General features: G+C 35.6%; 1 protein-coding gene and 1 pseudogene across 3 annotated transcripts in view; one reads left to right on the forward strand and one right to left on the reverse strand.

Moving 5' to 3' along the window:
* Positions 1–26,583, forward strand: part of USP9X (ubiquitin specific peptidase 9 X-linked) — a 113,884-nt gene that overhangs the window by 56,284 nt on the left and 31,017 nt on the right. For all 3 annotated transcript variants that reach the window (XM_025277246.3, XM_025277247.3, XM_025277248.3), the window contains exons 15-25: positions 3,160–3,247; positions 7,951–8,293; positions 10,501–10,596; positions 11,353–11,564; positions 13,348–13,588; positions 13,933–14,082; positions 14,901–15,021; positions 20,485–20,615; positions 20,807–21,085; positions 24,278–24,403; positions 25,625–25,750. In XM_025277246.3, coding sequence (XP_025133031.2) covers positions 3,160–3,247; positions 7,951–8,293; positions 10,501–10,596; positions 11,353–11,564; positions 13,348–13,588; positions 13,933–14,082; positions 14,901–15,021; positions 20,485–20,615; positions 20,807–21,085; positions 24,278–24,403; positions 25,625–25,750 — 1,913 coding nt within the window. The remainder of the gene's footprint in view (positions 1–3,159; positions 3,248–7,950; positions 8,294–10,500; positions 10,597–11,352; positions 11,565–13,347; positions 13,589–13,932; positions 14,083–14,900; positions 15,022–20,484; positions 20,616–20,806; positions 21,086–24,277; positions 24,404–25,624; positions 25,751–26,583) is intronic.
* LOC102389825 lies at positions 5,192–5,780 on the reverse strand (annotated as a pseudogene).

Raw genomic sequence — 26,583 nt, forward strand, 5'->3', positions numbered from 1 at the left:
TGAGTTTATTGGAACCATACCTTCTGTTTGTCCTAACCTTTGATATACCTTTTCTTCCTCTATTATAGTACTACTTCTGATTAATACTGAACAGTCTCCAGCTAGTAAAATTCTATTAAAACAGACTTTTCACAGCATTTAGAAATTGGTGGTTGATGATACCATCAGTCACCAATTTCCAAGTCTATAATTCTAAAATAAATTTCTTTTAGCCTCTATAAAGTGTTGCATGGATCCCATTAGGTATGAGATATTATTCAGTAGGATAATATCAGGCTCCTGCTGCTGCCAAGTCGCTTCAGTCATGTCTGACTCTGTGCGACCCCATAGACGGCAACCCACCAGGCTCCCCCGTCCCTGGGATTCTCCAGGCAAGAACACTGGAGTGGGTTGCCATTTCCTTCTCCAATGCATGAAAGTGAAAGTGAAGTCGCTCAGTTGTGTCCGACTCTTAGCGACCCCATGGACTGCAGCCTACCAGGCTCCTCCACCCATGGGATTTTCCAGGCAAAAGAGTACTGGAGTGGGGTGCCATTGCCTTCTCCAATACTTAAGTATTACATGTTTAGAGGGAGAATCACAGACATCCTGTTTATGTTTTATAAGCCCAGAAGCTCATCTGTAGCAAAGTGGAAGGCCTCTCTATTCCTATTTAGCAGAGAGGGATCTTTTTACTTCTTGACATTTTGTGATTATTGTTTGGCTTTCACTGGGTGTTTTCAAAGCTCTTCTATGTGTTCAGGGTCCTGGCTCTTCAAGTGCTGCCACCTAAATAGAAGGGAGAGAAGGCTGAAACTGGTGGGTAAATTTGATAGACTAGCTATTTGCATAGTCTGAAAGTGTCTCCCCACGAATTCATTAAAAAGAAAAATAGTAACCTTACAGTGGAGAAACCTGGTGGAAACCACATTCACCAGGTGATCATAGTTGATGTGAATACTGCCATAGAGTGACACACACTGTTCCCCCGATGATGATTCTTTGAGGCGGCTAGAGGGTCATTTCTGTGGTACTCTGCCAAATACCTAGCTTGAATCGGATCATAAAAAAGCATCAGAGAAGCCTACATTAAGCAACACGCAACAAAATTGGCTCATAGTTTTATAAAAGGTCAAGAAATAGAAAAGATGTTGAATTCTCCAGATTAAAGAAGAGTTAAAAGTCACGGCAACTAAATGCAGTGTGTTCGATCTTGGATTTGGAGAAAAGAAGGCATAAATGGGAATTATTGGTAAAATTATAATTGGAGTTATTTTTTGGTTATCTTAATTTGGGGTGGGGGGAGATTGGGCAAGGACACCACTGGAATTTAGTAGATAGAGGCCTGGGATAGTGCTAGATACACTGCACTGCCCGGGGCAGTGCCACAGCAAAGAATTATCCACTCCAAATGTCAGTAATGTGCTGTTGAGAAGCCTTGGATTAGATAATGTTATTTTATCAGTGTTAATTTGATAATTGTGTGGTTATGTAAGATAATGTCTTTGTTATTCGGAAATACTCATTGCAGGATTTAGGGACTTGTCAGCTCACTCTCAAATGGTTTAGAAAAACTATACACATGCATGCATGTATGTAATGACTAACCGAGCAAATAGGGCAAAATGTAAACAGCTGGTGATATGGGTAAAGGTGATGAGGGTTTCTAATACTATTTTTTAAGTTCAATTTTGAAATTATTAAAATTTCCACTAAAAAAGAACCTGCAAAGTAAACAAAGCTGTGAGTAAACTCCTTGGTGGGGGTGGAGGTAGTCCATTGTTTATTCAGATCCTCTGATGCTCTGAAAAAGAAAATTGCGGACATAGTGGAAGAGAATTCTGTTCAGTTTCTTGAGAAGACCTCTTGAGAATTAGTGCTTTGAGCACTGATGAAGTTGAATTTGGGGGGAGTAGACTATGTGTTTAGGACTTTGGGTAGATAGCAGTATATGTAGATGTAGAAAGCAGGTAGTCGTAATACATTGGGCTGCTTTTCTTCACCAAAGCATCAAAAGATGTTTCTAAACATCGTAAATGTTTCCATCTTTAAATGTTTCTTCTCTGAACACGATTTTGTTCAGAGAAAAAGCCTCACTATTTTTGAAGACATTGATTACCATTACTATTTCTTAAGGGTCTCACTCATTTAGAACTCTTTGGCACCAGCACACATATACCTTAAGGTTCAGGCTATGAAAATACCAATAATTAATGCTAAGGGGAAATTACAGTTTCTTATTCCTCCATAACTTTCATCAGCTTTCTGGGAGAAATGCCACTGTTCCTGAGAGGTTGACAGCACTTGTTCAGAACATTTGCTTCAGCTTTCTTCTGCTCTAAGTCACAAGTCAACCTCAACATTTCCAGATCATATGACTTTTTCTAATAAATTAGAAAAACAAAAACAGAAAACACTCTCCAAGATGTTTTTAGGACTGGAGGTGCTTTTAAAGATTTTTTTTTTTTGCTCTGATCTTCCATTGCAAACACTGAGGCTCTTTTTTTTTTTTCCCCCGTTGTATGATATACTCTAATGAAAGTAAAATCAAAGGGTTTACTGGCTTTTAAGTTTTTTGTTTTAAGAATTTCCAATTTAGGCTAGACCTTGTGACCAGTACCTAGTCATACTCATGATAGAAGGGTAGGTTTTCTTAGATTTATCTAAGACTTTCATAACAACATGGTGGTGATAATTACAGTATGATAACTTCATTATATAGAGGAGCATCTTGTGTTACTCTAATGTCCAGATAAAAGATAAAAGTTAATAATATAATTTTTTATAACTACATTTTTTTTTTCCATGAAGACATTTCAATGTAACAGAAAGGAAATTAGAGAAAAAAGTTTGTCTTGGTGGTCAGTTCATAGACCATTCAGGTCAATCTTATGCTGTAATCAGACATTACTTCATTATGTATGAAAATTGGATAGAGGGTTGTATGAAGAATTATTTTTGATGACACATTTAACAGACCATTTTCTTTTGGTTAGAAAAAAGGGACGATTATTTTGGTTGGGTAAAAAGATGGATAGAAATTTTGACTAATAAGTAAATTTCAAGTTGCCTTTAATGATAAAGAATTAACGATCTTTTAACGACTTGTTTTCCTTCGATTAAAGTCAGCAATGATAGGGGTAACCATGTGTATAATGCACAATTTTTCTTAATTTGCAGACCATGAAGACTATGACCCACAAACTGTGAGGCTGGGAAGTAGATACAGTCATGTTCAAGAAGTTCAAGAACGGCTTAACTTCCTTAGGTTTGTTTTAAACAATTAGTGTTGCTCTAAGACACAGATAAAGAATGTCAAGTTGATATGCTGTATGGCTAGGTCTTTGTTAGGTGGCTCTTGTCACCTTTGATTTTTCCAATCTGGAAATCCTTATATGAAAGTCACAGGACATTTCCCTGTGTGTTCATGATTAAATATTAAATTATTGACTGAGTTTTAACTTTTCTTCTTTGCAGTATTTGAAAAGAACATATTTAAACCTTTTGTATAGACTACTGGTCTTCATATTTGTTTATATTAGAAATATATTTAGTTTTTAAAGAACAAATTTCCATATTTGACACAGCCAGCTGGAGAACCATATTAAGGAAATGGGGACAAAAGTCTTGTTGGACTAGTACCCTAAAAGAGTGGTTTGAGTTCTCTGGTGCTTTGTTTATGCTAACAGCGGCTGACAAAGGCAGTCTGAAATTATGTGTTAATAACATTCTGTTGGGGATAGAGAAAGGAGATTTATTCCCATAGTGAGTGAGTGAAGGCGTGAAAGTCGCTCAGTTGTGTCTCACTGTTTGCAACTCCATGGAATAGTCCATGGAATTCTCCAGGCCATAATGCTGGAGTGGGTTGCCGCTCCCTTCTCCAGGGGATCTTCCCAACCCAGGGATTGAATCCAGGTCTTCCACATTGCAGGCAGATGCTTTACCACCTGAGCCACCAGGGAAGCCCCTTATTCCTGTAAGCCAAGGCTAAATGTAGTCCAGGGCTTGATACACTCAGTGATTAGCTTTTTTTTTTTTTTTTAAAGGAATATAAAACTATTTATTGACCACTGTTCACCAGTATTTACAATAAAGTAAACAATATACAGTTGAATAACATTCTGATTACTACAAAGTTATTGTTTTTCTTGGCTTCTGCTGAACTAGTAACCCAAAATACTGAGAAAATTGAGCCTTCATGTAAGGAATGGATTGGAGTCAAGTCTGAAAAAACATGTAGGTCAAACATAGATTAGAAAAGTTTGTTCACTCATTTATTCCTGTAGATCGTAAACTGCCAATATTTAAAAACTATCTGATTAGGTTTCCATGAACAAATCTGAGACATCCCATGTATCACAACCTTTCCTAAATATAGCACAGAGACTTCAATTTCTTGTAAAACAATGGTTCACCAAAAGGAATCAAGTGTCCATTTAATTAAGTTTTGCTTTGCTATATTAAAACATACCAGAATTTTTCTACTTTTTTCATTTGATTGGGAAGGTGGTTGATAGTGATAAAAATTTTCCTTCCAGGTTTTCTGCATATAAAACTGCATTTATATGCAGATTCTGATAGGGATGCTTTAAAAAATTACCCAATTTAAGTTCCTTAATGTGTCTAATTACAAAATTATTTAATTTGAAAGGTTAATACTTAAATTTTTAATCTAAGTTGAAGTTATTTCTTATATTGCTCAAAATGATGTAATTCCAGAACATGGGCTTATACATGGTTTTGAAAGGCGTGGTTTAAATATATTTACCAAAACAAAAACCACAAAAAAAAAATTAACTCCCAAACCATTTACATATGTCTTTTATGTATACACATATAAAAAACTTAGAATGGTCCTCAGGCATATATGAGTTAAATGCAAATTCTAAATTCTGATTGAGTAATGATTATGGAGATTTCCTCCAACATTTAGAAAAACTGTTCTCTAATGCTGAGGAAATAATATACCATGGTATCAAATTATTTCCTACTGAAGGAGGCAACTACAGAAAGCTTTTATTTGTTCAAAGTAACCAGTGCTATAGATGGAAAAAAACCCAAAAAACGCAATGTAACTTTCCCAATATTACTTCAAAACAAACAAATCAAACCTGATTTTCATTAGAATGTAGTTATTTCTTCACACTAATAAAAAACCAAGACCCACATTTTATATGCATATATAAATATATATAAAAGGCAATGCAAACAATTATTGAGCCTCATCTTCCGGACAAGAATGCCAAATTAGTCTCTCTTCATAAAAAACAATTACAATTTGAGGACACTTCATATTTGCCTCTTTTGCCAGCACCAAGTCCGCCTCATCGGAATCTTTCCATTTCATGAGGAACATTAATTCTCCACTGCCGTCTGTGGCACCAATTATTCGTTCTGGATCAAGACCTCTGGCAAAACCTCTTGGTTATCAGCAACATCTCTTTTCTTCTTTGATTTGCTATCATCAGATTCACTGTCAGACAAAGATTTTCTTTTTGTTCCATCTTTTTCTTTACCAGCTTTTTGATAATTAAATGCTTCAATTAACTGAACAATCTAAATTTTCTTCAGGTTCCCAAGTATTGTCTGCATCTGTAAATCCCTTCCACTTCCGGTAATACCCCACTTTCCCGTTCACTACACGGCAGTCCAGCACTTTTTCTACTACAAATTCTTCAGGTTCTGCCTCTTCAACTTTTTTACTCTTTCCATTTTGCTTCTTTCCCATTTTTTGCAATGTAGTTTTATTGGAGGCCATTTTTTATTGCAGACTTGAAGAGCTATTATTCACCGCCTCTGAGCTGCTCTGGGTCCCGGGGTCTGCGACGTCTCCAGTGATTAGCTTTTAATGATTATACACTTACAGATTTAAAATTGTTTAAAATTTTTGATGATGAGAGGTTTCTTGCAATTCAGAAACCCCCATCATATATTTTCAGATCATAAGCATGCTAAGGGAAATGCCCAAATTATCAGTGCTTCAGAAAATCTATTACATGTATTATTTTGATACATTGGGGAATTTTCTCCTGGACTACATAAATTATAGGCTTATGTTTATTGAATTATGTGCTTACTTGGAAATATTTGCATAAGTAGTTACATTCAGATTTTAACTTGAGGGTAAAGTCTAGACACCAGAGTTAAAGAAATTTGGCCTTTGTTTAAAGCAAAATGGTTCTGTGAGTTGTAGAGGGGTGGGGGTGTGGGTGTGGTTTTTCAACTATCTGAATGGAAGAACCTTCCTCCCCAGATTGAGAATCATTGCCATAGTAAGACATTGTTATTGATTGGTGTGTGTTGTATCCTTTAGATTGCCTAGAACAGAAGAGTTGTTATAAACTCTTTTGCTAAATTAAAGTTTGGGATCAGAGAAGCTGTTTTAGTCCCTGCTCTATTAGTACTTATCTATATGACCAACATCATTTCTCTGAAGGCACAGGAACTGAACTTTACTCACTTTATATTTAAACCTAATAGCAGCACAGGGAGACAGGTATTATCCCCATTTGATTAATAAGGAAACTGAGATTCACATGGCTTAAAGCTATGTTTGAAATCATGCAGCCCCAGTATATAGTTGGTTACACTACTCAACTAGGTGTATCCAACTTCAGTCTTTGCTCTTTCTATTAGACAAGTGATTTTTTCAAACCTACTTTGGAGCCTTAGGGCTTCTGAGGAGCTTCCTCCAAGATTTCTGGACGAGCAGTGGAAGTTTTATCCCCTTTTCTCACTTCTTTCCTCCTCTTCCCAACAGTTGGAGCAGCTCTGCTCTTATTTTTTATACAGTGTCCTTCCAAATGGAATTTTTGCTTAAAGAAAGCAAAAAAAAAGAGAGAAGACACACACACAACCCAAAAATGAAAACAGTTGTATTTTATCACATTGGACCTCAGTTTCCTGTCTGTAAATTAGACAGGGTGACAGGGTTAGGTAGGACAGCTGCTAGAAAGCCCTCTTTAAGCTTAACAGTCTTATGAAAATGTCAAAGACACTGGAATTAATAACTCAAAATGCTTTGAAATGAAAAGGGAACCTTAAATACATTCACCTTACTCTGTAATTGGGTAAAGAGGCACCCTTAGATTAGCTAAAAATTGTGTTAAGTTTTTCAGAATAAAACAAGATGTTCATTCTGTCATTCAGAGATGTGCCAGACAGGGTGGGTGGATAAATGCTAAAAGAAAAAGAAAGCTAACTGAAGAAACTAGGTGAAACAGAGTTCATCATTATTGTCTTTAACTAAACCTATAGTCCTCAAACTAAACCTATAGTCCTCAAACTAGAAAGACCCCTGAGAATGCCACTGAATAATTGATAAGCATCCCATTGAATTTTGACATTAAAAAGTTTAAGACATATGTATGTTACTCAGTTCAATGTGGCCAAGTGCTGAGTGATGACTATTAGATCAGATCATCAGCAGATATTAAAATTTAAGGAATTTTAACTCTTCAGTGTTATGATTTATCTGTGAAAGTTACATAAGTAGAATACCTCTTTCTCCAGTGATACCATATAAGCAGAATGCTAAAACTCAGATAACCTATTAAACATACTTTCAGAATTGTCTGGTTTCAGAGATCAAATCAGGGAACAAATCTTTTTTTTTCTCCCACTGTATATCCTTTTGTTTTTATTGAAATACTGTTGATTTACAGTGTTTTCAGGTGTACAGAGAACAAAGGTTTTTTTTTTTTTCTAGTTTAGGTCCAGTGATGTAGCAGAGTTCTTGGCACATTGTAGATGCTTAATATGTGCTTGCTGAATGAATGAATACCTAGTATTTTTTAGTAATAGATAAAAATTAAGAAATAAATTATTTTAAGATGCTGATAAGAACCAACATCCTTTTACCTGTAGTTAAAATATAGTTGTGATAAGTGGATTATTTCCCATATATACAGATAGATTGCCTTTCAGGATAAAAATTATATAGATCTAACTGCTAATTTTATGTTTTTCAAGATTTTTATTAAAGGATGGCCAACTGTGGCTATGCGCTCCTCAGGCAAAACAAATATGGAAATGCTTAGCAGAGAATGCAGTTTACCTTTGTGATCGTGAAGCCTGTTTTAAGTGGTATTCCAAGTTGATGGGGGATGAACCAGACTTGGATCCTGATATTAATAAGGACTTCTTTGAAAGCAATGTACTTCAGCTTGATCCATCCTTGTTGACTGAAAATGGGATGAAATGTTTTGAACGATTCTTCAAAGCTGTGAATTGTCGGGAAGGAAAACTGGTAGCCAAAAGGAGAGCATATATGATGGATGATTTGGAACTAATTGGATTAGACTACCTTTGGAGGGTAAGTGAGAAGTGGGAACTTGATAAACTGTGTATGTGATATAGTTTTTTCAAATAGGTAAGAAATCACAATTTTACATATAAATTATATGTATATATGCTGCTCTGATGCTTGTCCTAGGAGCTAGAGATAGTTCATCTTTATCTTACTATGTCATCTGTCATTGGACTTTTTCATCTCTCTATCCCTCCACCTCCCCTCCTTCTGCCACTGATACTCCTTTTCTCTTGGCTTAGAATCTGTCTGCCCCCATGTGTTGAGAATGTAAGTGCACTAACCATAGAAATCTTTCATGCCTCTCCATGAAAATTATTTTCTTCCCCTTTTTAATTTAATGTAGACCTCTATTTCTTTACAGTATTAATTTTAGCTTATTATACACTTAATGCTAATATATGAGAAAAGAAGACTTTATTTAGAAAGGCTTATGAATGTATACTTTATCAGCACTGTTTTAACTTACAATATTATATATATTTTTTAGTTGTGTTATAATTGACATACAACACCATGTTAGTTACAGGTGTACAACATAATGATTTGATGTGTACATATTGCCAAATGATCACAATCTATTGTCACAGTTTGTTTTTTTTTTTCTTGTAGTGAGAACTTTTAAGATTTACTTAGGACTTCCCTGGTGGTCCAGTGGCTAGAGCTCTGCTTTCACTGCCATGGCCTGGATTCAGTCCCTGGGCAGGGAATTAAGATCCCACAAGCTGTGTGGCATGGTCAAAAAGAAAAATGTATTGCCTTAGCATTCACTCTTTCAAATATGCAATACAGTATTATTAAATATAACACCATGCTATATGTTACTTTGAGCCCCTTCACTCATTTGGCAAACAGCAATCTATTCTTTGTTATCTATGAGTTCAATTTTTTGTTTGTGTTTCTTTGATTTTTAGATTCCATATATAAGTGAGATCATACAGTACTTCTCTCTCTGACTTATTTCACTTAGCATATGCCCTCAGGTTCCATCCATGTTGTAGTTATTAATATATTAGTCCTATCTTTAAAAATCTGACCTGTTCGCAGCAGTTTATATTGTTTTCTGGATATGAAATGTGTTTCTGCAAACCATAGGCAGACTGAATAGTTTATTTTAGTATTTGATTATTGGTTTTCAACATTTTTAAACAGCAGAAACTGTTTTTTAAAAGCAAAGTTTACATAACACTTCAAAATGTAAAACTAGTTGAAGTGAGAAAAGAAAGCCTGGTTGTTGTTTTTTTCTTGCAACTCAGTCTCCCTGTGCTTTACTTCCTTCCCCCTCCCATGCCTTTTATAGGGTTCATCCCTAAAACTCTTCATCACTTAGAGTCTATACATAGTTTGAAAACCACTGATATGATTAGATGATAAAGATGGGGTGGGTAGCCTTTTATGCTAAGCTGTATTTCATGTTATCTTGACTTCCTTTAACTAATTTAAATTCCTTCTTTAATATCTCACTACTTGGTTATTGTTGTTTAGTCACTGAGTCGTGTCCAACTCTCGTGCAACCCCATGGACCATAGCCCTCTAGGCTCCTCTGTCCATGGGATTTCCCAGGTAAGAATACTGGAGTGGATTAGCATTTCCTTCTCCAGAGGATCTTTGTGACTCAGGGATCCAACTTGCGTCTCCTGCATTGGCAGGTGGGGCTTCCCTGGTGGCTCACCTGCCAATACAGGAGACCCCAGTTCAGTTCCTGGGTTGGGAAGATACCCTGGAGAAAGGGATAGGCTACCCACTCCAGTATTCTTGGGCTGCCGTGGTGGCTCAGATGGTAAAGAATCTGCCTGCAATGCGGGTGATTTGGGTTCGATCCCTGCATTGGGCGGATCCCCTGGAGAAAGGCATGGCAACCCTCTCCAGTATTCTTGCCTGGAGAATCCCTATGGATAGAGGAACCTGGAGGGCTACAGTCCATGGTTTCATAAAGGGTCAGACACAACTGGGCAAGTAAACACAGCACCAGGGAAGCCCACTGCTTGGTTACCAAGGTGTTGAATTGCAGGAGTAAATGATACTAATGACAGCATATTTTATTCTTAGTGAAATGTGTCTTCCTTTCTTAACTTGATTTATACAAAGACTTGAGGTTTGCTTTTTAAATTATTGAATGCTGTATTAAAAATCCTGAAGGTATGGTTTGAATGGAAATGGCCAACGAAAATATTTCTTGAAAGATATTTACACTTGAATCTTTTTTAATCTAGGTGGTGATTCAGAGTCATGATGATATTGCCAGCAGAGCTATAGATCTCCTTAAAGAGATATACACAAACCTTGGTCCAAGGCTACAGGTCAATCAGGTGAGGATTAACATGTATTAAAATTTTCACAAGTTTGAATTCTGATTGAAGAACTCTTGTTAATGAGAATTTTTTCTTTAATTCAGAATCAACTAGAAAATTTTTATTTTAACTCATATTATAAAAATATACCTAAAATATTTAGTCCACATTTCTCTCATACAAAATGCTGTCTAAATGAGTCTCGTTTTGGAAATTATCTTGAAGTGATTATTTTGAGTATAATTATAGTAGGAGATTTCAGCTGAATTTCTTTCAATTTTAACACCTCATCCTGAAATTCAGTTTTTGTGTGTCTAGTTTATACTTGTTAACTTTTAAATAACCTTAGCTTTCTTTGACAAAACATAATGAGTGTTTGTTGTTGTTGTTTTTGTTTTATTGACGTGTAGTTAATTTACAATGTTTTGTTAATTTCTGCTGTGCAGCAAAGTGACTCAGTTATACATATATACAATATGTCTTTTTCATATTCTTTTCCATTATGGTTTATCACAGGATATTGAATATGCTATGCTACTGTGCTATGCAGTAGGGCCTTGTTGTTTATCTATTCCAGATATAATAGTTTATATCTGCTAATCTCAATCCTTCCCTCCCCTAACCTCTCTCCCCACTTTGGCAACTCCAGTGTGTTTTATTATCGGTATAAACTCTTGTTAAATATGATTATGGTTAAATGAGATCTACCTTTAATTGTTCCCATCTTTAATTATATAAAGCTTGAACTGTCTGTATTTGGCCCATTATTTGTAGGTGGTGATCCATGAAGACTTCATTCAGTCTTGCTTTGATCGTTTGAAAGCCTCCTATGACACTTTATGTGTTTTGGATGGTGACAAAGACAGTATTAATTGTGCGAGACAGGAAGCTGTTCGAATGGTTCGAGTATTAACTGTATTAAGGGAATATATAAACGAATGTGACAGTGATTATCATGAGGAAAGAACAATTCTGCCTATGTCAAGGTTTGTAACTGATCTACTGTGCTGCTACTTAATTGACAGTCTCCTAGCCATTGGATTTTAAAGTGATGATGTACGGGAAGAAGGAAAGGAAGTTTTTCATTTTTGAAAATGTTTAGCATCTTGCTTAAGAACAGTGTTTGTATCTTACAGAATCTTTTTTTAATAGTAGACCTTTTTTGTTTTGTTTCCTGGATCTGTTTTTTGTTGCTTTTTGTTTAGGGCATTGAAATTAAGTCTAGTTTCTTTTTATTCTGGGGGGGGTTGTTTGGTGTTTTGTTTTTGTTTCTGCCATTGATTTTATTGCCCATTAAATGTTGCCAGGGATATTTTGCCATTGAGGTGTTTTGACACCATTCGTTTCCACTTTTGAAAATAATAGTATAGTCTGATTGCAGAGTGAATTGGAAAGAACTCTTAAAATAGGCTGCTTTGACAGATAGCCAATATAGTAAGAAATATTTTCAAATGATTACTAACATTTCTTTTTTCATCCAGTTTTATTGAGATATAATAGATATACAGCCTTTATAAGTTTATAATAATTTAGTACATCATGAAATTATTGCAATAAGTTTAGTGAACATTCATCATCTCATATAGATAGAAAAGAAAAGAAATGACTCTTCCTTTGTGCTAAGAAGTGTCAGGATTTATTCTCTTAACAGCTTTCATATATAACAGCATTTTGTTAATCATGTTGAACATTACATCTCTACTACTTAGTTATAACTGGAAGTTTGTACCTTTTAATCACCTTTATTCAATTCCTCACTCCCTGTCCTTCCCTCTGCCTGCTGATCATAAGTCTGATCTCTTTTTCTATGAGTTTGTTTGATTTTGAGGTATAATTGACCTACAATACTATGCTAATTCCTGGTATACAACATAGTGGTTGAATATTTCATTATAGAACAATCACCATGATAAGCCTAGTTACCACCTGTCCCCTGACTCTTACTTTGTAACTGGAAATTTGTGCCTCTTAAAATTTCCCTTACCTAATTCACTCATATTTGGGTCTATTAATATTTCTCTTAAGGTTTTACCATTTAGTAATTTCAAATAATATGTAAAATTTAGAAATATTTATTGAATATGAGCCATTAGTATTTAAGAGTTCTATTTTTAACCATGAAATTATTTAAATTGCTCCTTAAATTGAGTATGTTTTCTATTTTTTTGCTTCTTAACTGCAGAAAATAATATGCCAACATAAATATCATTGAGGGGATGAGTTTTGGTATTAGTTGGGCTTTTATAGCATAAAAATAAGTGATATATTACTCATGTCTCTTATAATGTCTTATAACTAGATACCTACAAACTAAGTACAAGAGTAACGACTATGATTGTTGGGTTTTGAAGATTACTTATAATATTTGGAGTTAAAAGGAGCAGTAAATACTTGTTTTTAAGATCCTAAAAATAATATGGGCTTCCCTGGTGGCTCAGATGGTAAAGAATCCTCCTGCAACCTGGGAGACCTGGGTTCGATCCCTGGGTTGGGAAGATCCCCTGGAGGAGAGCATGGCAGCCCACTCCAGTATTCTTTCCTAGAGAATCCCCACGAACAGAGGAGCCTGGCACGTTACAGTCCATTGGGTTGCAAAGAGTCGGACATGAGTGAGCAACTAAGCATAGCACACAAAAATAATATGTCTTTAACTCATTTTTCCTGTTTAGTAAGAAAATATTCCATTTTAAATTCCTAGCTTTATTTTCTTAGCAAGAAGATTGAAAGTCTGCTGAATACAATGATGTTTTCCCTTTTATATTTCCCCAGAGCTTTCCGTGGTAAACATCTCTCTTTTATAGTTCGATTTCCAAACCAAGGCAGACAGGTTGATGACTTGGATGTATGGTCTCATACAAATGATACAATCGGTTCAGTACGACGATGTATTCTCAATCGTATCAAAGCCAATGTAGCTCATACAAAAATTGAGCTCTTTGTGGGTGGTGAACTGATAGATCCTGCAGATGATAGAAAATTGATCGGACAATTAAACTTAAAAGATAAGTCGGTAAGTATCTATAATTACCAAATTTTTCAAGAAAATCAAGCCTGGGACTCTTAATTTAGTAGTCAGCATTTCAATCAATAAATGTTAATGAAGCATCCGTTATATGTGCGACTGTATTAGGTGTTTGAATTACTGTAACACTGAGACAGGCATAATGGTACCTACAATATAGCAGAGGAAAAGATTTCTAAAAACAAAACTATTTAAGTGATTAGGTTAGACAATAGTTATAAATTATATTTCTGAAAAGATAGCATGTAGTTTTTTGTTTTGATTGGTATATATCACTACTGTTTTGTGTATTTTTCCTTGTCTTTGATACTAACTTAGTATATCATTTTTAGCTAATTACAGCCAAACTTACACAGATCAGTTCCAATATGCCTTCAAGCCCTGATAGCTCTTCTGATTCCTCAACTGGGTCTCCTGGAAACCATGGTAATCATTACAGTGATGGTCCCAATCCAGAAGTGGAAAGCTGTTTGCCTGGGGTGGTGAGTAGATAGTTTTGAACTATTGTATGCAAGGCATTATGCTAGATTATTTAAGAACGTGTATAGAATAGTTCTTTTTTTTTTTTTTTTTTTTAGCTTACAATTTATTGTGGCAAAATATCAAATAACTGTACATAACTGTATAGTTAACCATCAACTTTCAAATGGATCCTTGGAAAGGTGATTGTAACTTGGTTGAAATTTTAAAAACCACATTTTATATAGATAGAGTGCCATTATATTTATATAAAACTAGCCTATTATACAACTCAATTATAATTTGTAAGTTCACTGAGAAAAATAGCACTGTATTTTGTATTTGTGCCACAAAAAATGAATTCTTCAGAACTGTTTCTGTAGGAAAATACCCACAGTCTTTCTCAGATCGTCAGTAACGTATTTTTGTTTCTAAAGAAAGTAACTTCTCCCTCCCTTACCTCCCCACAAAAATTTTAATAATACCAGCCGCTCTAGTGTCGGAAGAGTTGGCTCTCTCAATCAGTTGGATTAGGAATTTAACTGTTAGTGGGGCATGGCAGCCGTTTGTTGATACAGAATCTGACTTGTATGAATAATAAGAATAGTTTAACAAAATAGTAAAAAAGCTGTCAGACACAAAGTACTAGAGGTGGCTTGGATAATATATTCAGTCTGCATTACTAAGGATTTCTAAAGGTGAGAAGATGTATAGGCCGACCATTTCAGGATAGAAATGACAGAAGCAACAGTATGGAGATTAACAAACACATTTATCTGGGGACTCTTCCTTTGTGGAGGTGTAATTTACAGATAAACATTCCGTGTATTTTGTATTCTAGATCATGTCACTGAATCCCAGATACATCTCTTTCCTTTGGCAAGTTGCAGACTTGGGTAGCAGCTTAAATATGCCACCTCTTAGAGATGGAGCAAGAGTACTTATGAAACTTATGCCACCAGGTAAGAATTTCCTTCGTAAATAATTATGGTGTTGATAAAGTACATGTTGGACAGGAATGGGTTCGTTAACAAATTCTGTTCCTAGATGGAAAATAATGGGAGTTGGCAAACTACAGCTCACTGGCTAAATCCAGCCCACTGCCTGCTTTTTGAACAGTCCAAGAGTTAAGGATGGTTTTTACATGTTCTAATTGCTAAAGAAAAAAATCAAAAAGAATATTTTGTGACTTACGAAAATTATATTACATTTAAATTTTGATATCCATAAACAAAGTTATTGGTGTACAAGCTCTGCTCATTCATGTACATGCTGTCTGTAACTGCTTTTGTCATAGCATAGCAGCAGTTATGGGAGAGACCATATGGCCTGCAAAGCCTTAAATATTTACTATCTGGCCCTTTACAGAAAACATTTTCTGACCCTTGAACTGTGTTCTGGGTCATGTGTCATCTACAGCATTGTTTCTTTTTTATTCCTGGGAAACAGCCATTTTCAATTTGTAGCATTTATTATCTGTGTGTGTGTTATCTGTAAATAATACCCTCACGCAACTGTCAGTTTTACCTACCTACCTACTGATTTTCCATTGTGTAAATGAAAAGTTATTTCCACATTCTTCCCATTTTTCCTTTTTCCTTTTTTTGCGCCACATGACATGCAGGATTCTTAGTTCCCTGATCTAACCCGAGCCCCCTGCAGTGAAAGGGCAGAGTCTTAACTACTGGCCCTGTAGGGAAGTCCCTCCTCCAGTAGTTTCTTAAAATCATATTCAGCATTTACGTTTTCAAGAGTGTGTGAAAAGTAGTTGGCTAGATTAATAGCAGCTTTTTTTTTTTCAGGGCTTAATTTTCCCTTTTCATTTTCTTGATTTTCTATACACCTATCAGTAATTCTTCCTGTGTATTCTCTAATAATCTTTCAAAATAATTTTCCATTATCATGGGTATTATATGTCAGCTCCACTGTTGTCCTGGAATTTTTCTTCTGCCTCCTCTCATCTGGTTGCTGTTTGTTATGCAGTTACCATTTTGGGACTTGTTTCTTCAGCCTTCCTATGGTAGATTCATGTTCATCAGCTCCTATGTCTTGAGCCTTTCTTGAGGGACTCTGTTATCGTTCTGAGGCACACCTTCATGCATTTATTTCAGAAGGGGTACATGGGAGGTGGTTTGGTTTGTTTGTTTCCGAAACAATACTAATCTCAATAATAGCTCACATTTGATTAGTAGTTCAGCTTTGTGGTGGCATCCTTAACTTTTTCTAGCTCTTCTGTTAACTTCTTGACCCCAGATGTTCTAGTGTTAAAATTTTAAGATCTTCCTCCAAGGAATCCTTTCCATAGGATTTTGTTTTTCATGAACACATTTCAGTGTTTGTGCGCTAATAGATGTTTTCGTCTAAAACCTAATGTTCTACAAAGTTATGAGCTGAAAATAAGAGTCGGTGGAGAGAATTGGACCAGATCATTCAATTCTATACAACTTTAAAAAGTTTAAAAAAACTTTTTGGAAACATTTACTACCTTACAGAAAAGTTGGAAGTACAATTCAAGAACTCCAAGAACGATAAAGTAGAGCCTTCTCCCCTGTAAATTAATGTGTGATCACTATTTACTCATAGATTCTTATTTTATCCATCGGGTTATAGCCATTACGTTGTTGTGGCTCAGTTGCTGAGTCATATCCGACTCTCTGTGACCCCATAGACTGCAGGCGCTCCAGGCTTCCCTGTCCTCCACTGTCGCCCAGAGTTTGCTCAAGTTCATGTCCATTGAGTCGGTGATGCTATCTAACCACCTTATCCATAATAGCCATTACAATCATTATTTATTTTGATACTCAGTTGTCCCAGTCATGATCAGTGGATGTACGCACTGTGTTTTTTATATGAACCCAATGCTTTTTTAGATGTAGTTTAGATATAGTTTTATCATCTTTCAAGTACTTTTTGCTTTCTGGCACAAGATATTTAAAGTTCATGTAGTGCTTTCTCTATTCCAGCCCTAGAATCAGGCATTTCTCCTTTTAGCAAGGGGGAGGGTACTCTGCTAGAAACCAGAATGCAACAGCTAAATTGTGCTCGTAACTACTGGGGTGTTCTTGTCACCTAGGCCTTTTTGATCTGAGGAAGTAATACACACTTAAATACACACACATTTATATCAGAAAACAAACATGGACTCATACAGACTAATCCTGCTTTTTAGTTTTTCTGCATTCCATATTTGTCTCTATTCTCTGCATTAGTGAGACATCTGCTTCCCAGCTTTATCAGTCTGTTGGGGAGGGAGATACAGTAGAAAGTTGCTTCTTTTGCAGACTTCAGTCACTCTGTCTGTATCTGCTAATTACGTTTTGCTTTCATATCCTTAACTTTCCTAGAATTTGGTGGGGTGCTGATTTATAGGTACCCTTTTTCTTTCTCCCCAAAAAACACTTCTTGGGTTCAGCTAAGCCAGCTATTAATATCTTCCATCCCCTCTACACCTTCAATAATTTGCCGACATCTCTAACATTCTTTCCACTCCTTTCAGTGTCTTTATTCTTTCTGAGTTCATGTATTTTAATTTATTCTCATTTTAGTGAAGTTTATTGCTGATAAATGCAGTTCAGTAATTGGCCTAGATAATTTTTAAAACTGTCTTGTGTTTCCATTGTCTCCTTTTTCTAAAGTAGACACCATGTTGACCTTTCTTACCCCATCCTGAGTCATATGGTATAGAATCAGTTCAGATGTTAATTAGATTCTTAAATAAAGCTTTTCTTAATGACTTGATTTAATTTGATCTTTATCTGTTGTGTTGCTTAGAATTTATTTTACTTACCTAGTATTCGAGTCACAGTTGTTGCTTTATATGTGCAAATTCAACCTTAACATTTGAAAGGCCATCTCGTAATCCCTGACTTGTGGCTGGAGCATACTGCCACCAGGTGGTGAGAGGGAGCTCTTGCCAGGCAGCTCAAGCAGAAAACTTAGGAGGGTGCTTTTGTCATATTTCATGTAATCCAAGTATCGTACCTAAATTTGAAATAGCCAGCTTTGAAAAGGCCAGTAATGGTTGTATGACAGTAGACAAATCATAGGCTTTGGACTCAAATGGACTTGAGTTCAGATCCTGCTTCTTCAAGTTGCTACTCCATGGCCTTAGCCATACGTTTTCTTAGTTTTACTGGACCAATAATAACGATTTCATAGAATTGTATGGATTAAATGAGATCGTATATGGAAAACCCTAGCCTAGTGACTGGTATTTAAGCATTATTCAGCAAGTGTTAACCTAGTCTCTGTCACTGTGGTTGTTACACACATGGGCACGTGCATGAACACATTCTTTAAGAAAGGAAGCAGGAGCTCAAAGAAGAGGAAGTAGTTATACATTCTAACATTTGAGGAATCATTTAGTGTTTGTGCACACTTGCACATATTTTAAAAGGAGGAACAAAACCAAGGTGAAATTAGAAGTTTTTTCCTAGTAATTGACTTCTGTTTATTCTGAGTCTTTGCCTAAAATCAAGTGCCTCCGTTATAATTTGCTGTTAAACCTTAGAACTTACACAGTCCTCTGTAGGTAAACTCCTCAGAAGTTCTTGTGACCCATGCACATCAGGAAACCAGGTTCTTGCCTGATACAGAGACGTTAAAATGTATATTGCTTTACCAGCAGAGGAGTTGCTTTTCCTCTTCAGAGCTTTCTTTTTCCCAGGTATTTTTATTTGTATTTTAGGATTGGGGAAACTGAGGCACGGAGTGATTTTTTTGTTGTTGTTGTTGTTGTTGTTGTTGTTGTTGATGCTGCTGCTGCTGCTTTTAGCCAGAGACACACAGCTTAGAGGAAGTTCTAAGATAATGCATGCAGTTGGGCTCTAAAGTTTGTACTCTTAACCCATGTGTTACTGCTCATCATTTTTCTAGACTTTTTAATAGCATGCTGCTATATCATTTAATTAATTAGGCTTAGGTATCTCTTCAAAGGACTAGAAAGAAATAAACTAAAATCCACGATTATGGGCAGTTTAAATTTTTCTCTTATTTTCCATATTTTGTTAAATGAGCATGTACATAATCGAAGACCTAAAGTTATTTAGGTTCATAGATGCTAAAGGTGAAATGGCCACTAGTGATTTGGTTCAGATCCCTCAAATGAATAAACTATAATCCAACATTAAATGATTTACTTAAAATTCAGTGCATCCTTTTCTTATAGCCCGTGTTTCTTTTCTCCTATTCCCTTTGCCCTTCACTCAGAATACTTATAAAACTATGCAAGATATTTTCAGATACAGTGTATGAATTGGTTTCTTTGTAGAGAATAATTTGGATCTTTTTTGTCTAAAAAAAGTTTTTTGAGAAAACCTAAAATACCCATTGTTAGAGTATCATTTTAATCTTTAAAAATGATGTAGAGGGTGAATATTTAATGACAGGAGAAGATATTCACAAATGTTATATTATTAAAACAATATTTCATTTAGTTACATGTTACTCCCTCTTCAGAATAGGGAAAACCAACAATTTCGACACTAATTTGAATTTTTTTGATAAGATATTTCTGGGCCACTAAAAATTAGCTTAGCCTATGGAAATTATAGTAATTTTCATTTATCTTTACTTTTCAAAAAAAAAAGCTTTTACTGAAAAAAGAAAATCTTATTTATCCAAGTGTATTTAAATCATAGGGCATTTACCTTGCAAATTATTTCATTATTAAAGTACTTTTACTTTCTGAAGTAAGTTTGAGTGTTTGGTAGCTAATAATGGGATTTTTTTCTGCAGTATCTTTTCACTGTGATTTAAGTGAAGTGCATCTTTTAATATTATCCAAAAAAAAATTTTTACTTTGAGGTACTGTTCCCCCCCCCTTTTTTTTTTCTTTTAATGTTTACTTTTTAAGGTACAGTTTCTAATGGTACCACCAAGTTTCTTGCATTTTAACAAACCAGTTAATGCATGGTGTCACGGAGGCTAACATTAGAAAAGTTGGAGAGAAGAGCTTGTCATACTTTAATTTTGTTATTTTCAGCTACTTCCTTTTGAAGTCTGTTGTATTTTTTAGTCTCCGTTGCTGTGTGCTCAGTCACTCAGTCATGTCCCACTCTTTGTGACTCCATGGATTGTAGCCTGCCAGGCTCTGTCCATAGGATTTCCTAGGCAAAAATAATGGAGAGGGTTGCCGTTTCCTTCTCCATTTTCAGTCTCTAGTGTCTGAGGAAGACATGTTGATTTCAGATCTCTGAGTAGGAGACTGCTTCCCTCATACCTGGGTTGAGTGATAAAAGCCCTGGTTGATTGTGACTTTTTCTTTGTTTTAAATCAATGCAGATCTCATGATGTCTTGTGAAGTTTGAGTCTGTAACTCAATTGATTTCTATTCCATACTAAAGTAGTCTTTAGAATATCCAAAATGAAATATGAATGCATGAATTATGTTTTATTTTAGACTATGTCTCTTTTTTTTCTTACAGATAGCACAACAATAGAAAAATTAAGAGCTATTTGTTTAGACCATGCCAAACTTGGAGACAGCAGCCTTAGTCCATCTCTTGACTCACTTTTCTTTGGTCCTTCAGCCTCACAAGTACTATACCTAACAGAGGTTTGTTTTACTTTTTGAATTTATCCCATGTTCTTTAAATTTGACCTTTTATATGATAGTGTGAAGAACATGGAAAACTTGTGAAGTATTTTTGAAAGAATTTAAAAATACAGGAAAATTTTAAACTAATGATGATGAGGCAAATAAGTTGTCTTTTTAAAATCTTTTAATACAGTTTTTCTTTTTTCCAGGTAGTCTATGCCTTGTTAATGCCTGCTGGTGCACTTCTGGCTGATGATTCCTCTGATTTTCAATTTCACTTCTTGAAAAGTGGTGGCCTCCCCCTTGTCTTGAGCATGCTAACCAGAAATAACTTCTTACCAAATGCAGATATGGAAACTCGAAGGGGTGCCTACCTCAATGCTCTTAAAATAGCCAAGCTGTTGCTAACTGCCATTGGCTATGGTCACGTTCGAGCCGTGGCAGAAGCTTGTCAGCCGGGTGTGGAAGGTGTGAATCCGATGGCATCGGTAATACAGACTTTTAAAAAATCTTTTTATAATAATAGGTGGCAGTTTTTAAAATTAAACTTCTTAGCAACTCTTAAGTATAGAGTTCAGAGTTGATTCAAAGTGCTTTCAGTTCCTTTCCAGTAGTGCCTCATTTTATTGGTTTCCTTCTATTAAATTATATTTGTATTAAAATTACAAATGCTTTTCACTGACTATACTCTGAGCAGAGAGTTCTTCCCAGCCCCCTTAAGTCCTGTTGACTTTCAGTTAATGTTTATCGACACGTAGTTGACTTACACTGTTATGTTAGTTTCAGGTGTGCAGCATAGTGATTTGATGTTTTTATAGATCATACTTCATGTGGTTATAAAATATTGGATATATTCCCTGTGCTATACCTTACACCCTTATAACTCACTCACTTTATACCTAGTAGTTTGTACCTCTTATCCCCTTCACCTTTTTTGCCCTTCTCCAACCAACCCCTTTCCACTCTGGTAACCACTAGTTTGTTTTCTGTATCTGTGGTTCTATTTCTGTTTAGCTATACTTGTTTGTTTTATCTTTCAGATTCCACATATACATAAAAATATACGGTATTTGTCTTTCTCTAACTTACTCTATTAGCATAATACCCTCATGATCGTCCCATGTAGTCACAAATGGCAAACATTCATTCTTTTTATGGCTGAGTAATATATTCTATTGTATATACACTGCACACACCCCACGTCTTCTTTATCCATTCATCTGTTGATGGACACTTAAGTTGCTTCCTTCCATATCCTGGTAATTGTGAATAATGCTATTAAGAACATTGAGGTGCATGTGTCTGTCCAAATTAGGGTTTTCATTTTCTTCAGGTATATACCCAGGACTGGAATTGTTGAATCCCTGTTTGCAGATGACATGATACTATTTTTAGAAAAGTTTAAAAGCCCCACCAAAAAAAAAAATAGTAGAATAAGTGAATTCAGTAAAGTTGTGAGATACAAGATTGATATACAGAAATCTGTTGCATTTCTATATGCTAATAAGAAACTAATAGAAATCAAGACAGGAATCACATGAAAAAAAAAATATGTAGCAATAAATTTAACCGAGAAAATGAAAGACCTATACTCTGAAGATTATAAGACATTGATAAAAGGAAGTTGTAATACGATATGAAGAAATGGAAAGTTATGCTGTGTTCATGGATTGGAAGAATTAATATTGTTAAAATGTTCATACCCAAAGCAATCTACAGATTTAATGCAATTGCTATCAAAATACTTGTGACGTTCTTCACAGAACTAGAACAAATAATCCTAAAATTGGTATGGAACCACTAGAAACCCCAGATAGTCTTTCAGTTATTTTATTTATTTTGGCCTTGCTGTGCAGCTTGTGGGATCTTGGTTTCCCAACCAGAGAATGAACCCGGACTCTCAGCAGTGAAAAGGCAGAGTCCTGACCACTGGACCATCAGGGAAGTCGCTCTTTCAATTATTTTCAACCTATGAAACACTCCATATGAATCTCTTACTACCTCATATAGACACAGGTGGTAATAAAAAAGATGTACAGTTGACCCATGTACAACACAGGTTTGAACTGCTCAAGTCTACTTATACATGGATTGTTCAGTAAGCACTGCAGTACTACACCATCCTAAATTGATTGGAACCACAGATACCCAGGGCCAACTGTAAAGCTATGTGCAGATTTTCAACTGCATGGAATGTCTGTCTTAACACCCATGCTGTTCAGGGGTCACCTGTAACTGATTTACCTTGTTGCCAGCCTCTCTTCCTACCTTAACAGGCTTAACCTCCAATTCTGATCTCATTTTCGTCTTGATGGCATTCTCGATCCATTTTAGCAAAGGTTCTCAAGACATGCCAGAATTCAATGTCTGTTTATGAGAAGTTAAAATTATGCATTTGAGTTCTTTTACATGCCTCATAAGTGATGGTTTTCTAAGTTAATAATAGAAGATATAAGGTTCAGGAATACAAATTTTCTGTTTTAGGAATGGCTTAGGTCTTAGGGAGATTAGAATATTGATTATATATGTGATGTTATAATAATCACATGTAATTGAGATAATAACATAATAGGTGTGATAATGATACTTAGGATTATGTTTAAAAGAAAGAACCCTCTCAAAAATAATTGCCATTTACAAATGATATTATATAGTATTTAGGATTTGCTTCAAAATAATTCTGGGGTAGGAAGAGAATGGAAAGTGAGAGAGAGTGGTTAGCTAAGATAACTTTGGTCCTTTTGTTCATAATTGTTAAAGCAGCACAGTGGATAATACTATTCTCTTCATTGTCATATATGTTAGAAATTTTCATTTAAAAAGCTAATGAAAAAAAGTGGCCTAAGTCTTAAATTGTTCTGTATTAAAAGTAGCGTACTTACTAGGATTTTTAAACAGTGGTGTTCTTCTTAAGATAAAAACATTTTTATTGTAATCCCTGACACAGGAGCTTATTAATGAGGTAAACAAAATATAAACGTTTCCCTCTTTCACTTTTCTCTTTTATTCGGAGAATGTGCTACTGTGGATACAAAGGTACATAATAGCTTCTAATCTCAAGGAGCTCACAGTCATCAGGACACTAAAGGCAAAATTAGTAAAACAGACTTGTCTTAAATACTGTTGTAGAACTACTTGGAGCATAAAGAGGAGGTAGAACTTGTAAAACAGTCAGAATTGCCTGGCTAGTGACTTGAACATTTTTTCTTTATGAACTTAAGTGTGACGCTCTGGTGCCTTTTATACATTAATGCTTCTATTCTATTACTGATATTCCTTAGTTTTTCTTCTTTTCTAAGAAGAATTTGATGACCAGGTGAATGGGGAGCAGGGTCTGCGTAGGAGCACGCGTGTGGAGTACTTTACTGAGTTTCGATAGAATTGGAATGAGTCAGTGGGTTGATCACTCATTCACCTCTACAAGTTATGCTGAATGCAGTTGTAGAGACACAAGTCAGATTGATCTAAAAGGGATTTGCAGAGGGATACGTGGCCCTCCACTGCACAAGGAAAAGAGAAAGCCCACATTGTTGGTAATGCAAAGAACTTCTTGTGTAAGCCACATAGGTTCTACAGTGTATTTACAGAAGGCATGTCATCCTGGGGGAGTGGGGATGAATGAGGGGCAAATGATTGAATCTGGGTATGTACATAGTATTAAAATGTTTGACTTTTTTCAGGTCAACCAAGTGACTCATGATCAAGCAGTGGTGCTACAAAGTGCCCTTCAGAGCATTCCCAATCCATCGTCTGAATGCATGCTTAGAAATGTGTCAATTCGTCTTGCTCAGCAAATATCTGATGAGGTTAGTGTTAAACTTGTAAGGCTCTCAAATTCCGGAAGGTTCATTTCTTTCATTTTTGACCCCCTGTTAATGTAGAAATAACCCTTATCACATTTTGGGGCTTCCTTTTCCTAGACCCACCCATTCAAATCACCAAGTTAGTCTAGATAAAGTTCCCTTAACATGAATTGTGTCTAATGTTAATATTGGTACTTTTTGGTTTTAATCGCCTTTATGTACAATAGGGGCTTCTCAGGTGGCTCAGTGGTAAAAAAAATAATAATAAAGAAATCCACCTGCAAATGCAAGAGATGTAAGAGATGTGGGTTTGATCCCGAGGCTGGGAAGATCCCCTGGAGGAGGAAATGGCAACCCACTCCAGTGTTCTTGTCTGGGAAATCCCACGGATAGAGGAACCTGGTTGGCTACAATCCATGGGGTCCCAAAGAGTTGGCCACAACTGAGCAACTGAACACACATAATTCATGATATACAAAAAAAAAAAATTCATGATATACAATGAATAGCACCCTTTTAAAGTACAATCTAACAAATACATGTTTGTGTCTCACCTCCACTGTAGTCAAGACACAGAACATCTCTGTCCCTCTTCTGTATGCCCCTTTGCAGTCACTTCTTCCTCTGGCCTCAGATAACCACTGATCTTTTCTTACTGTATAGTAGTTTGCACTTTCTAGAATTTTACACAAGTGGAATCTTACAGGTTGTGTTCTTTTATGTCTAGCTTCTTTCACTGAGAATAATGGCTTTGAGCATTATCTGAGTGATGTGGACCATTAGTCCGTTCCTTTTTATTGCTGAGTATTATATCCCATTATGAATATTCCACATGGTGTTTATCCACATACTTGGCGAAGGACATTTGGATTGTGTCTCTTTCTTAGCTCTGAATAAAGCTCCTGTGAACATTCTGTACAAGTGATTGCGTGGACCTAAGTTTTTATTTCTCCTGGGTGAAAAACTAGGAGTGGAATGGTTAGGTCACGTCTGTAAGTCTTTTTCAGATTCTTCTGAAAGTAGTGTAGAGCCAGATAATAATAGCAGACTTCATGGTACTGCTGTTAAACGAAATAATGGAACAAAGGCAATGTGGGAACCTAAAGTCAGTGGTACTGCTTCATAGCCATTTCTATTTCCTTTACAGAGAAACATTTTTGCTTTTCTAGGAATTATTTCGTTCCAATGCTTTATCAACTGTTCTAATTACTCATTGTCTTGCAGGCTTCAAGATATATGCCTGATATTTGTGTAATTAGAGCTATCCAAAAAATCATCTGGGCATCAGGATGTGGGGCATTACAGCTAGTATTTAGCCCAAATGAAGAAATCACTAAAATTTATGAGAAGGTAAGAATTACCACAGAAATGTAATACTTTAAATGCTGTTTAACTGTACATGAGGTTGAATTATTTTATCTGCCATCTTTAAAAGTAAAACCAGTTGCATTTTAATGGTTGAAAATAAACTGATAGCTATAGTTAAGGTGAGGATATAGTAAAATTTTACTTTGAAAATAAAGTACTTCGAATTTGTGCCACAAGGCTTTTTCTTAAACTATCTTTTTGTACTTCTCACTATGGTCAGATATAATTGTTTCATACTGAATTTGCTTTCTCCTATTCTCTTTTTTCTTCTTTCATTATCTTTATGTCTTGTGTAAATTTTAGTTTAGGTGACTGTCAGTTGGGATACCATGGCATTAAGTATTTTTGATTCTTTTAAAGCAGTCAAGAATATCAGCCAGTTAGGTATCATCCTTGATCTCCCATTAGATTAATCAAGTTATTTAAAGAAGAGAGACTGACTCTGACTTTCTGTTATATATACCTGCCCTTGATAACCACTGCCACATATATAGAAGGGGAAATTAAATTGTAAGAGCTTCCCTTTTATGGTCAACATAACCCTAATTTGCCTGGGATATGTTTTGACGTCCTATAGTATGTCTGGTGTGGTGGTGTTTATTCATTTAGCAAATATTTGAATGCCTATTCTTTTGCCAGCATGTACTAGAAATACTGCTTATTGATAAACTCAGGTTAGAATTTATTAGCTACCTACGGAAGCATATTTTAGTTTAGAAAACCTTCGAATCCTTCCTGAACAGAGGTCTGAGACCACTACTTTTGAATAAAAGAGCACTTTAGGCAGGCTGCATGATGGAACTAGTCAGTTGAGT

This window comes from Bubalus bubalis, chromosome X (genome assembly GCF_019923935.1).
Source record: "Bubalus bubalis isolate 160015118507 breed Murrah chromosome X, NDDB_SH_1, whole genome shotgun sequence".
In the NCBI taxonomy this organism is placed as follows: Eukaryota; Metazoa; Chordata; class Mammalia; order Artiodactyla; family Bovidae; genus Bubalus; species Bubalus bubalis.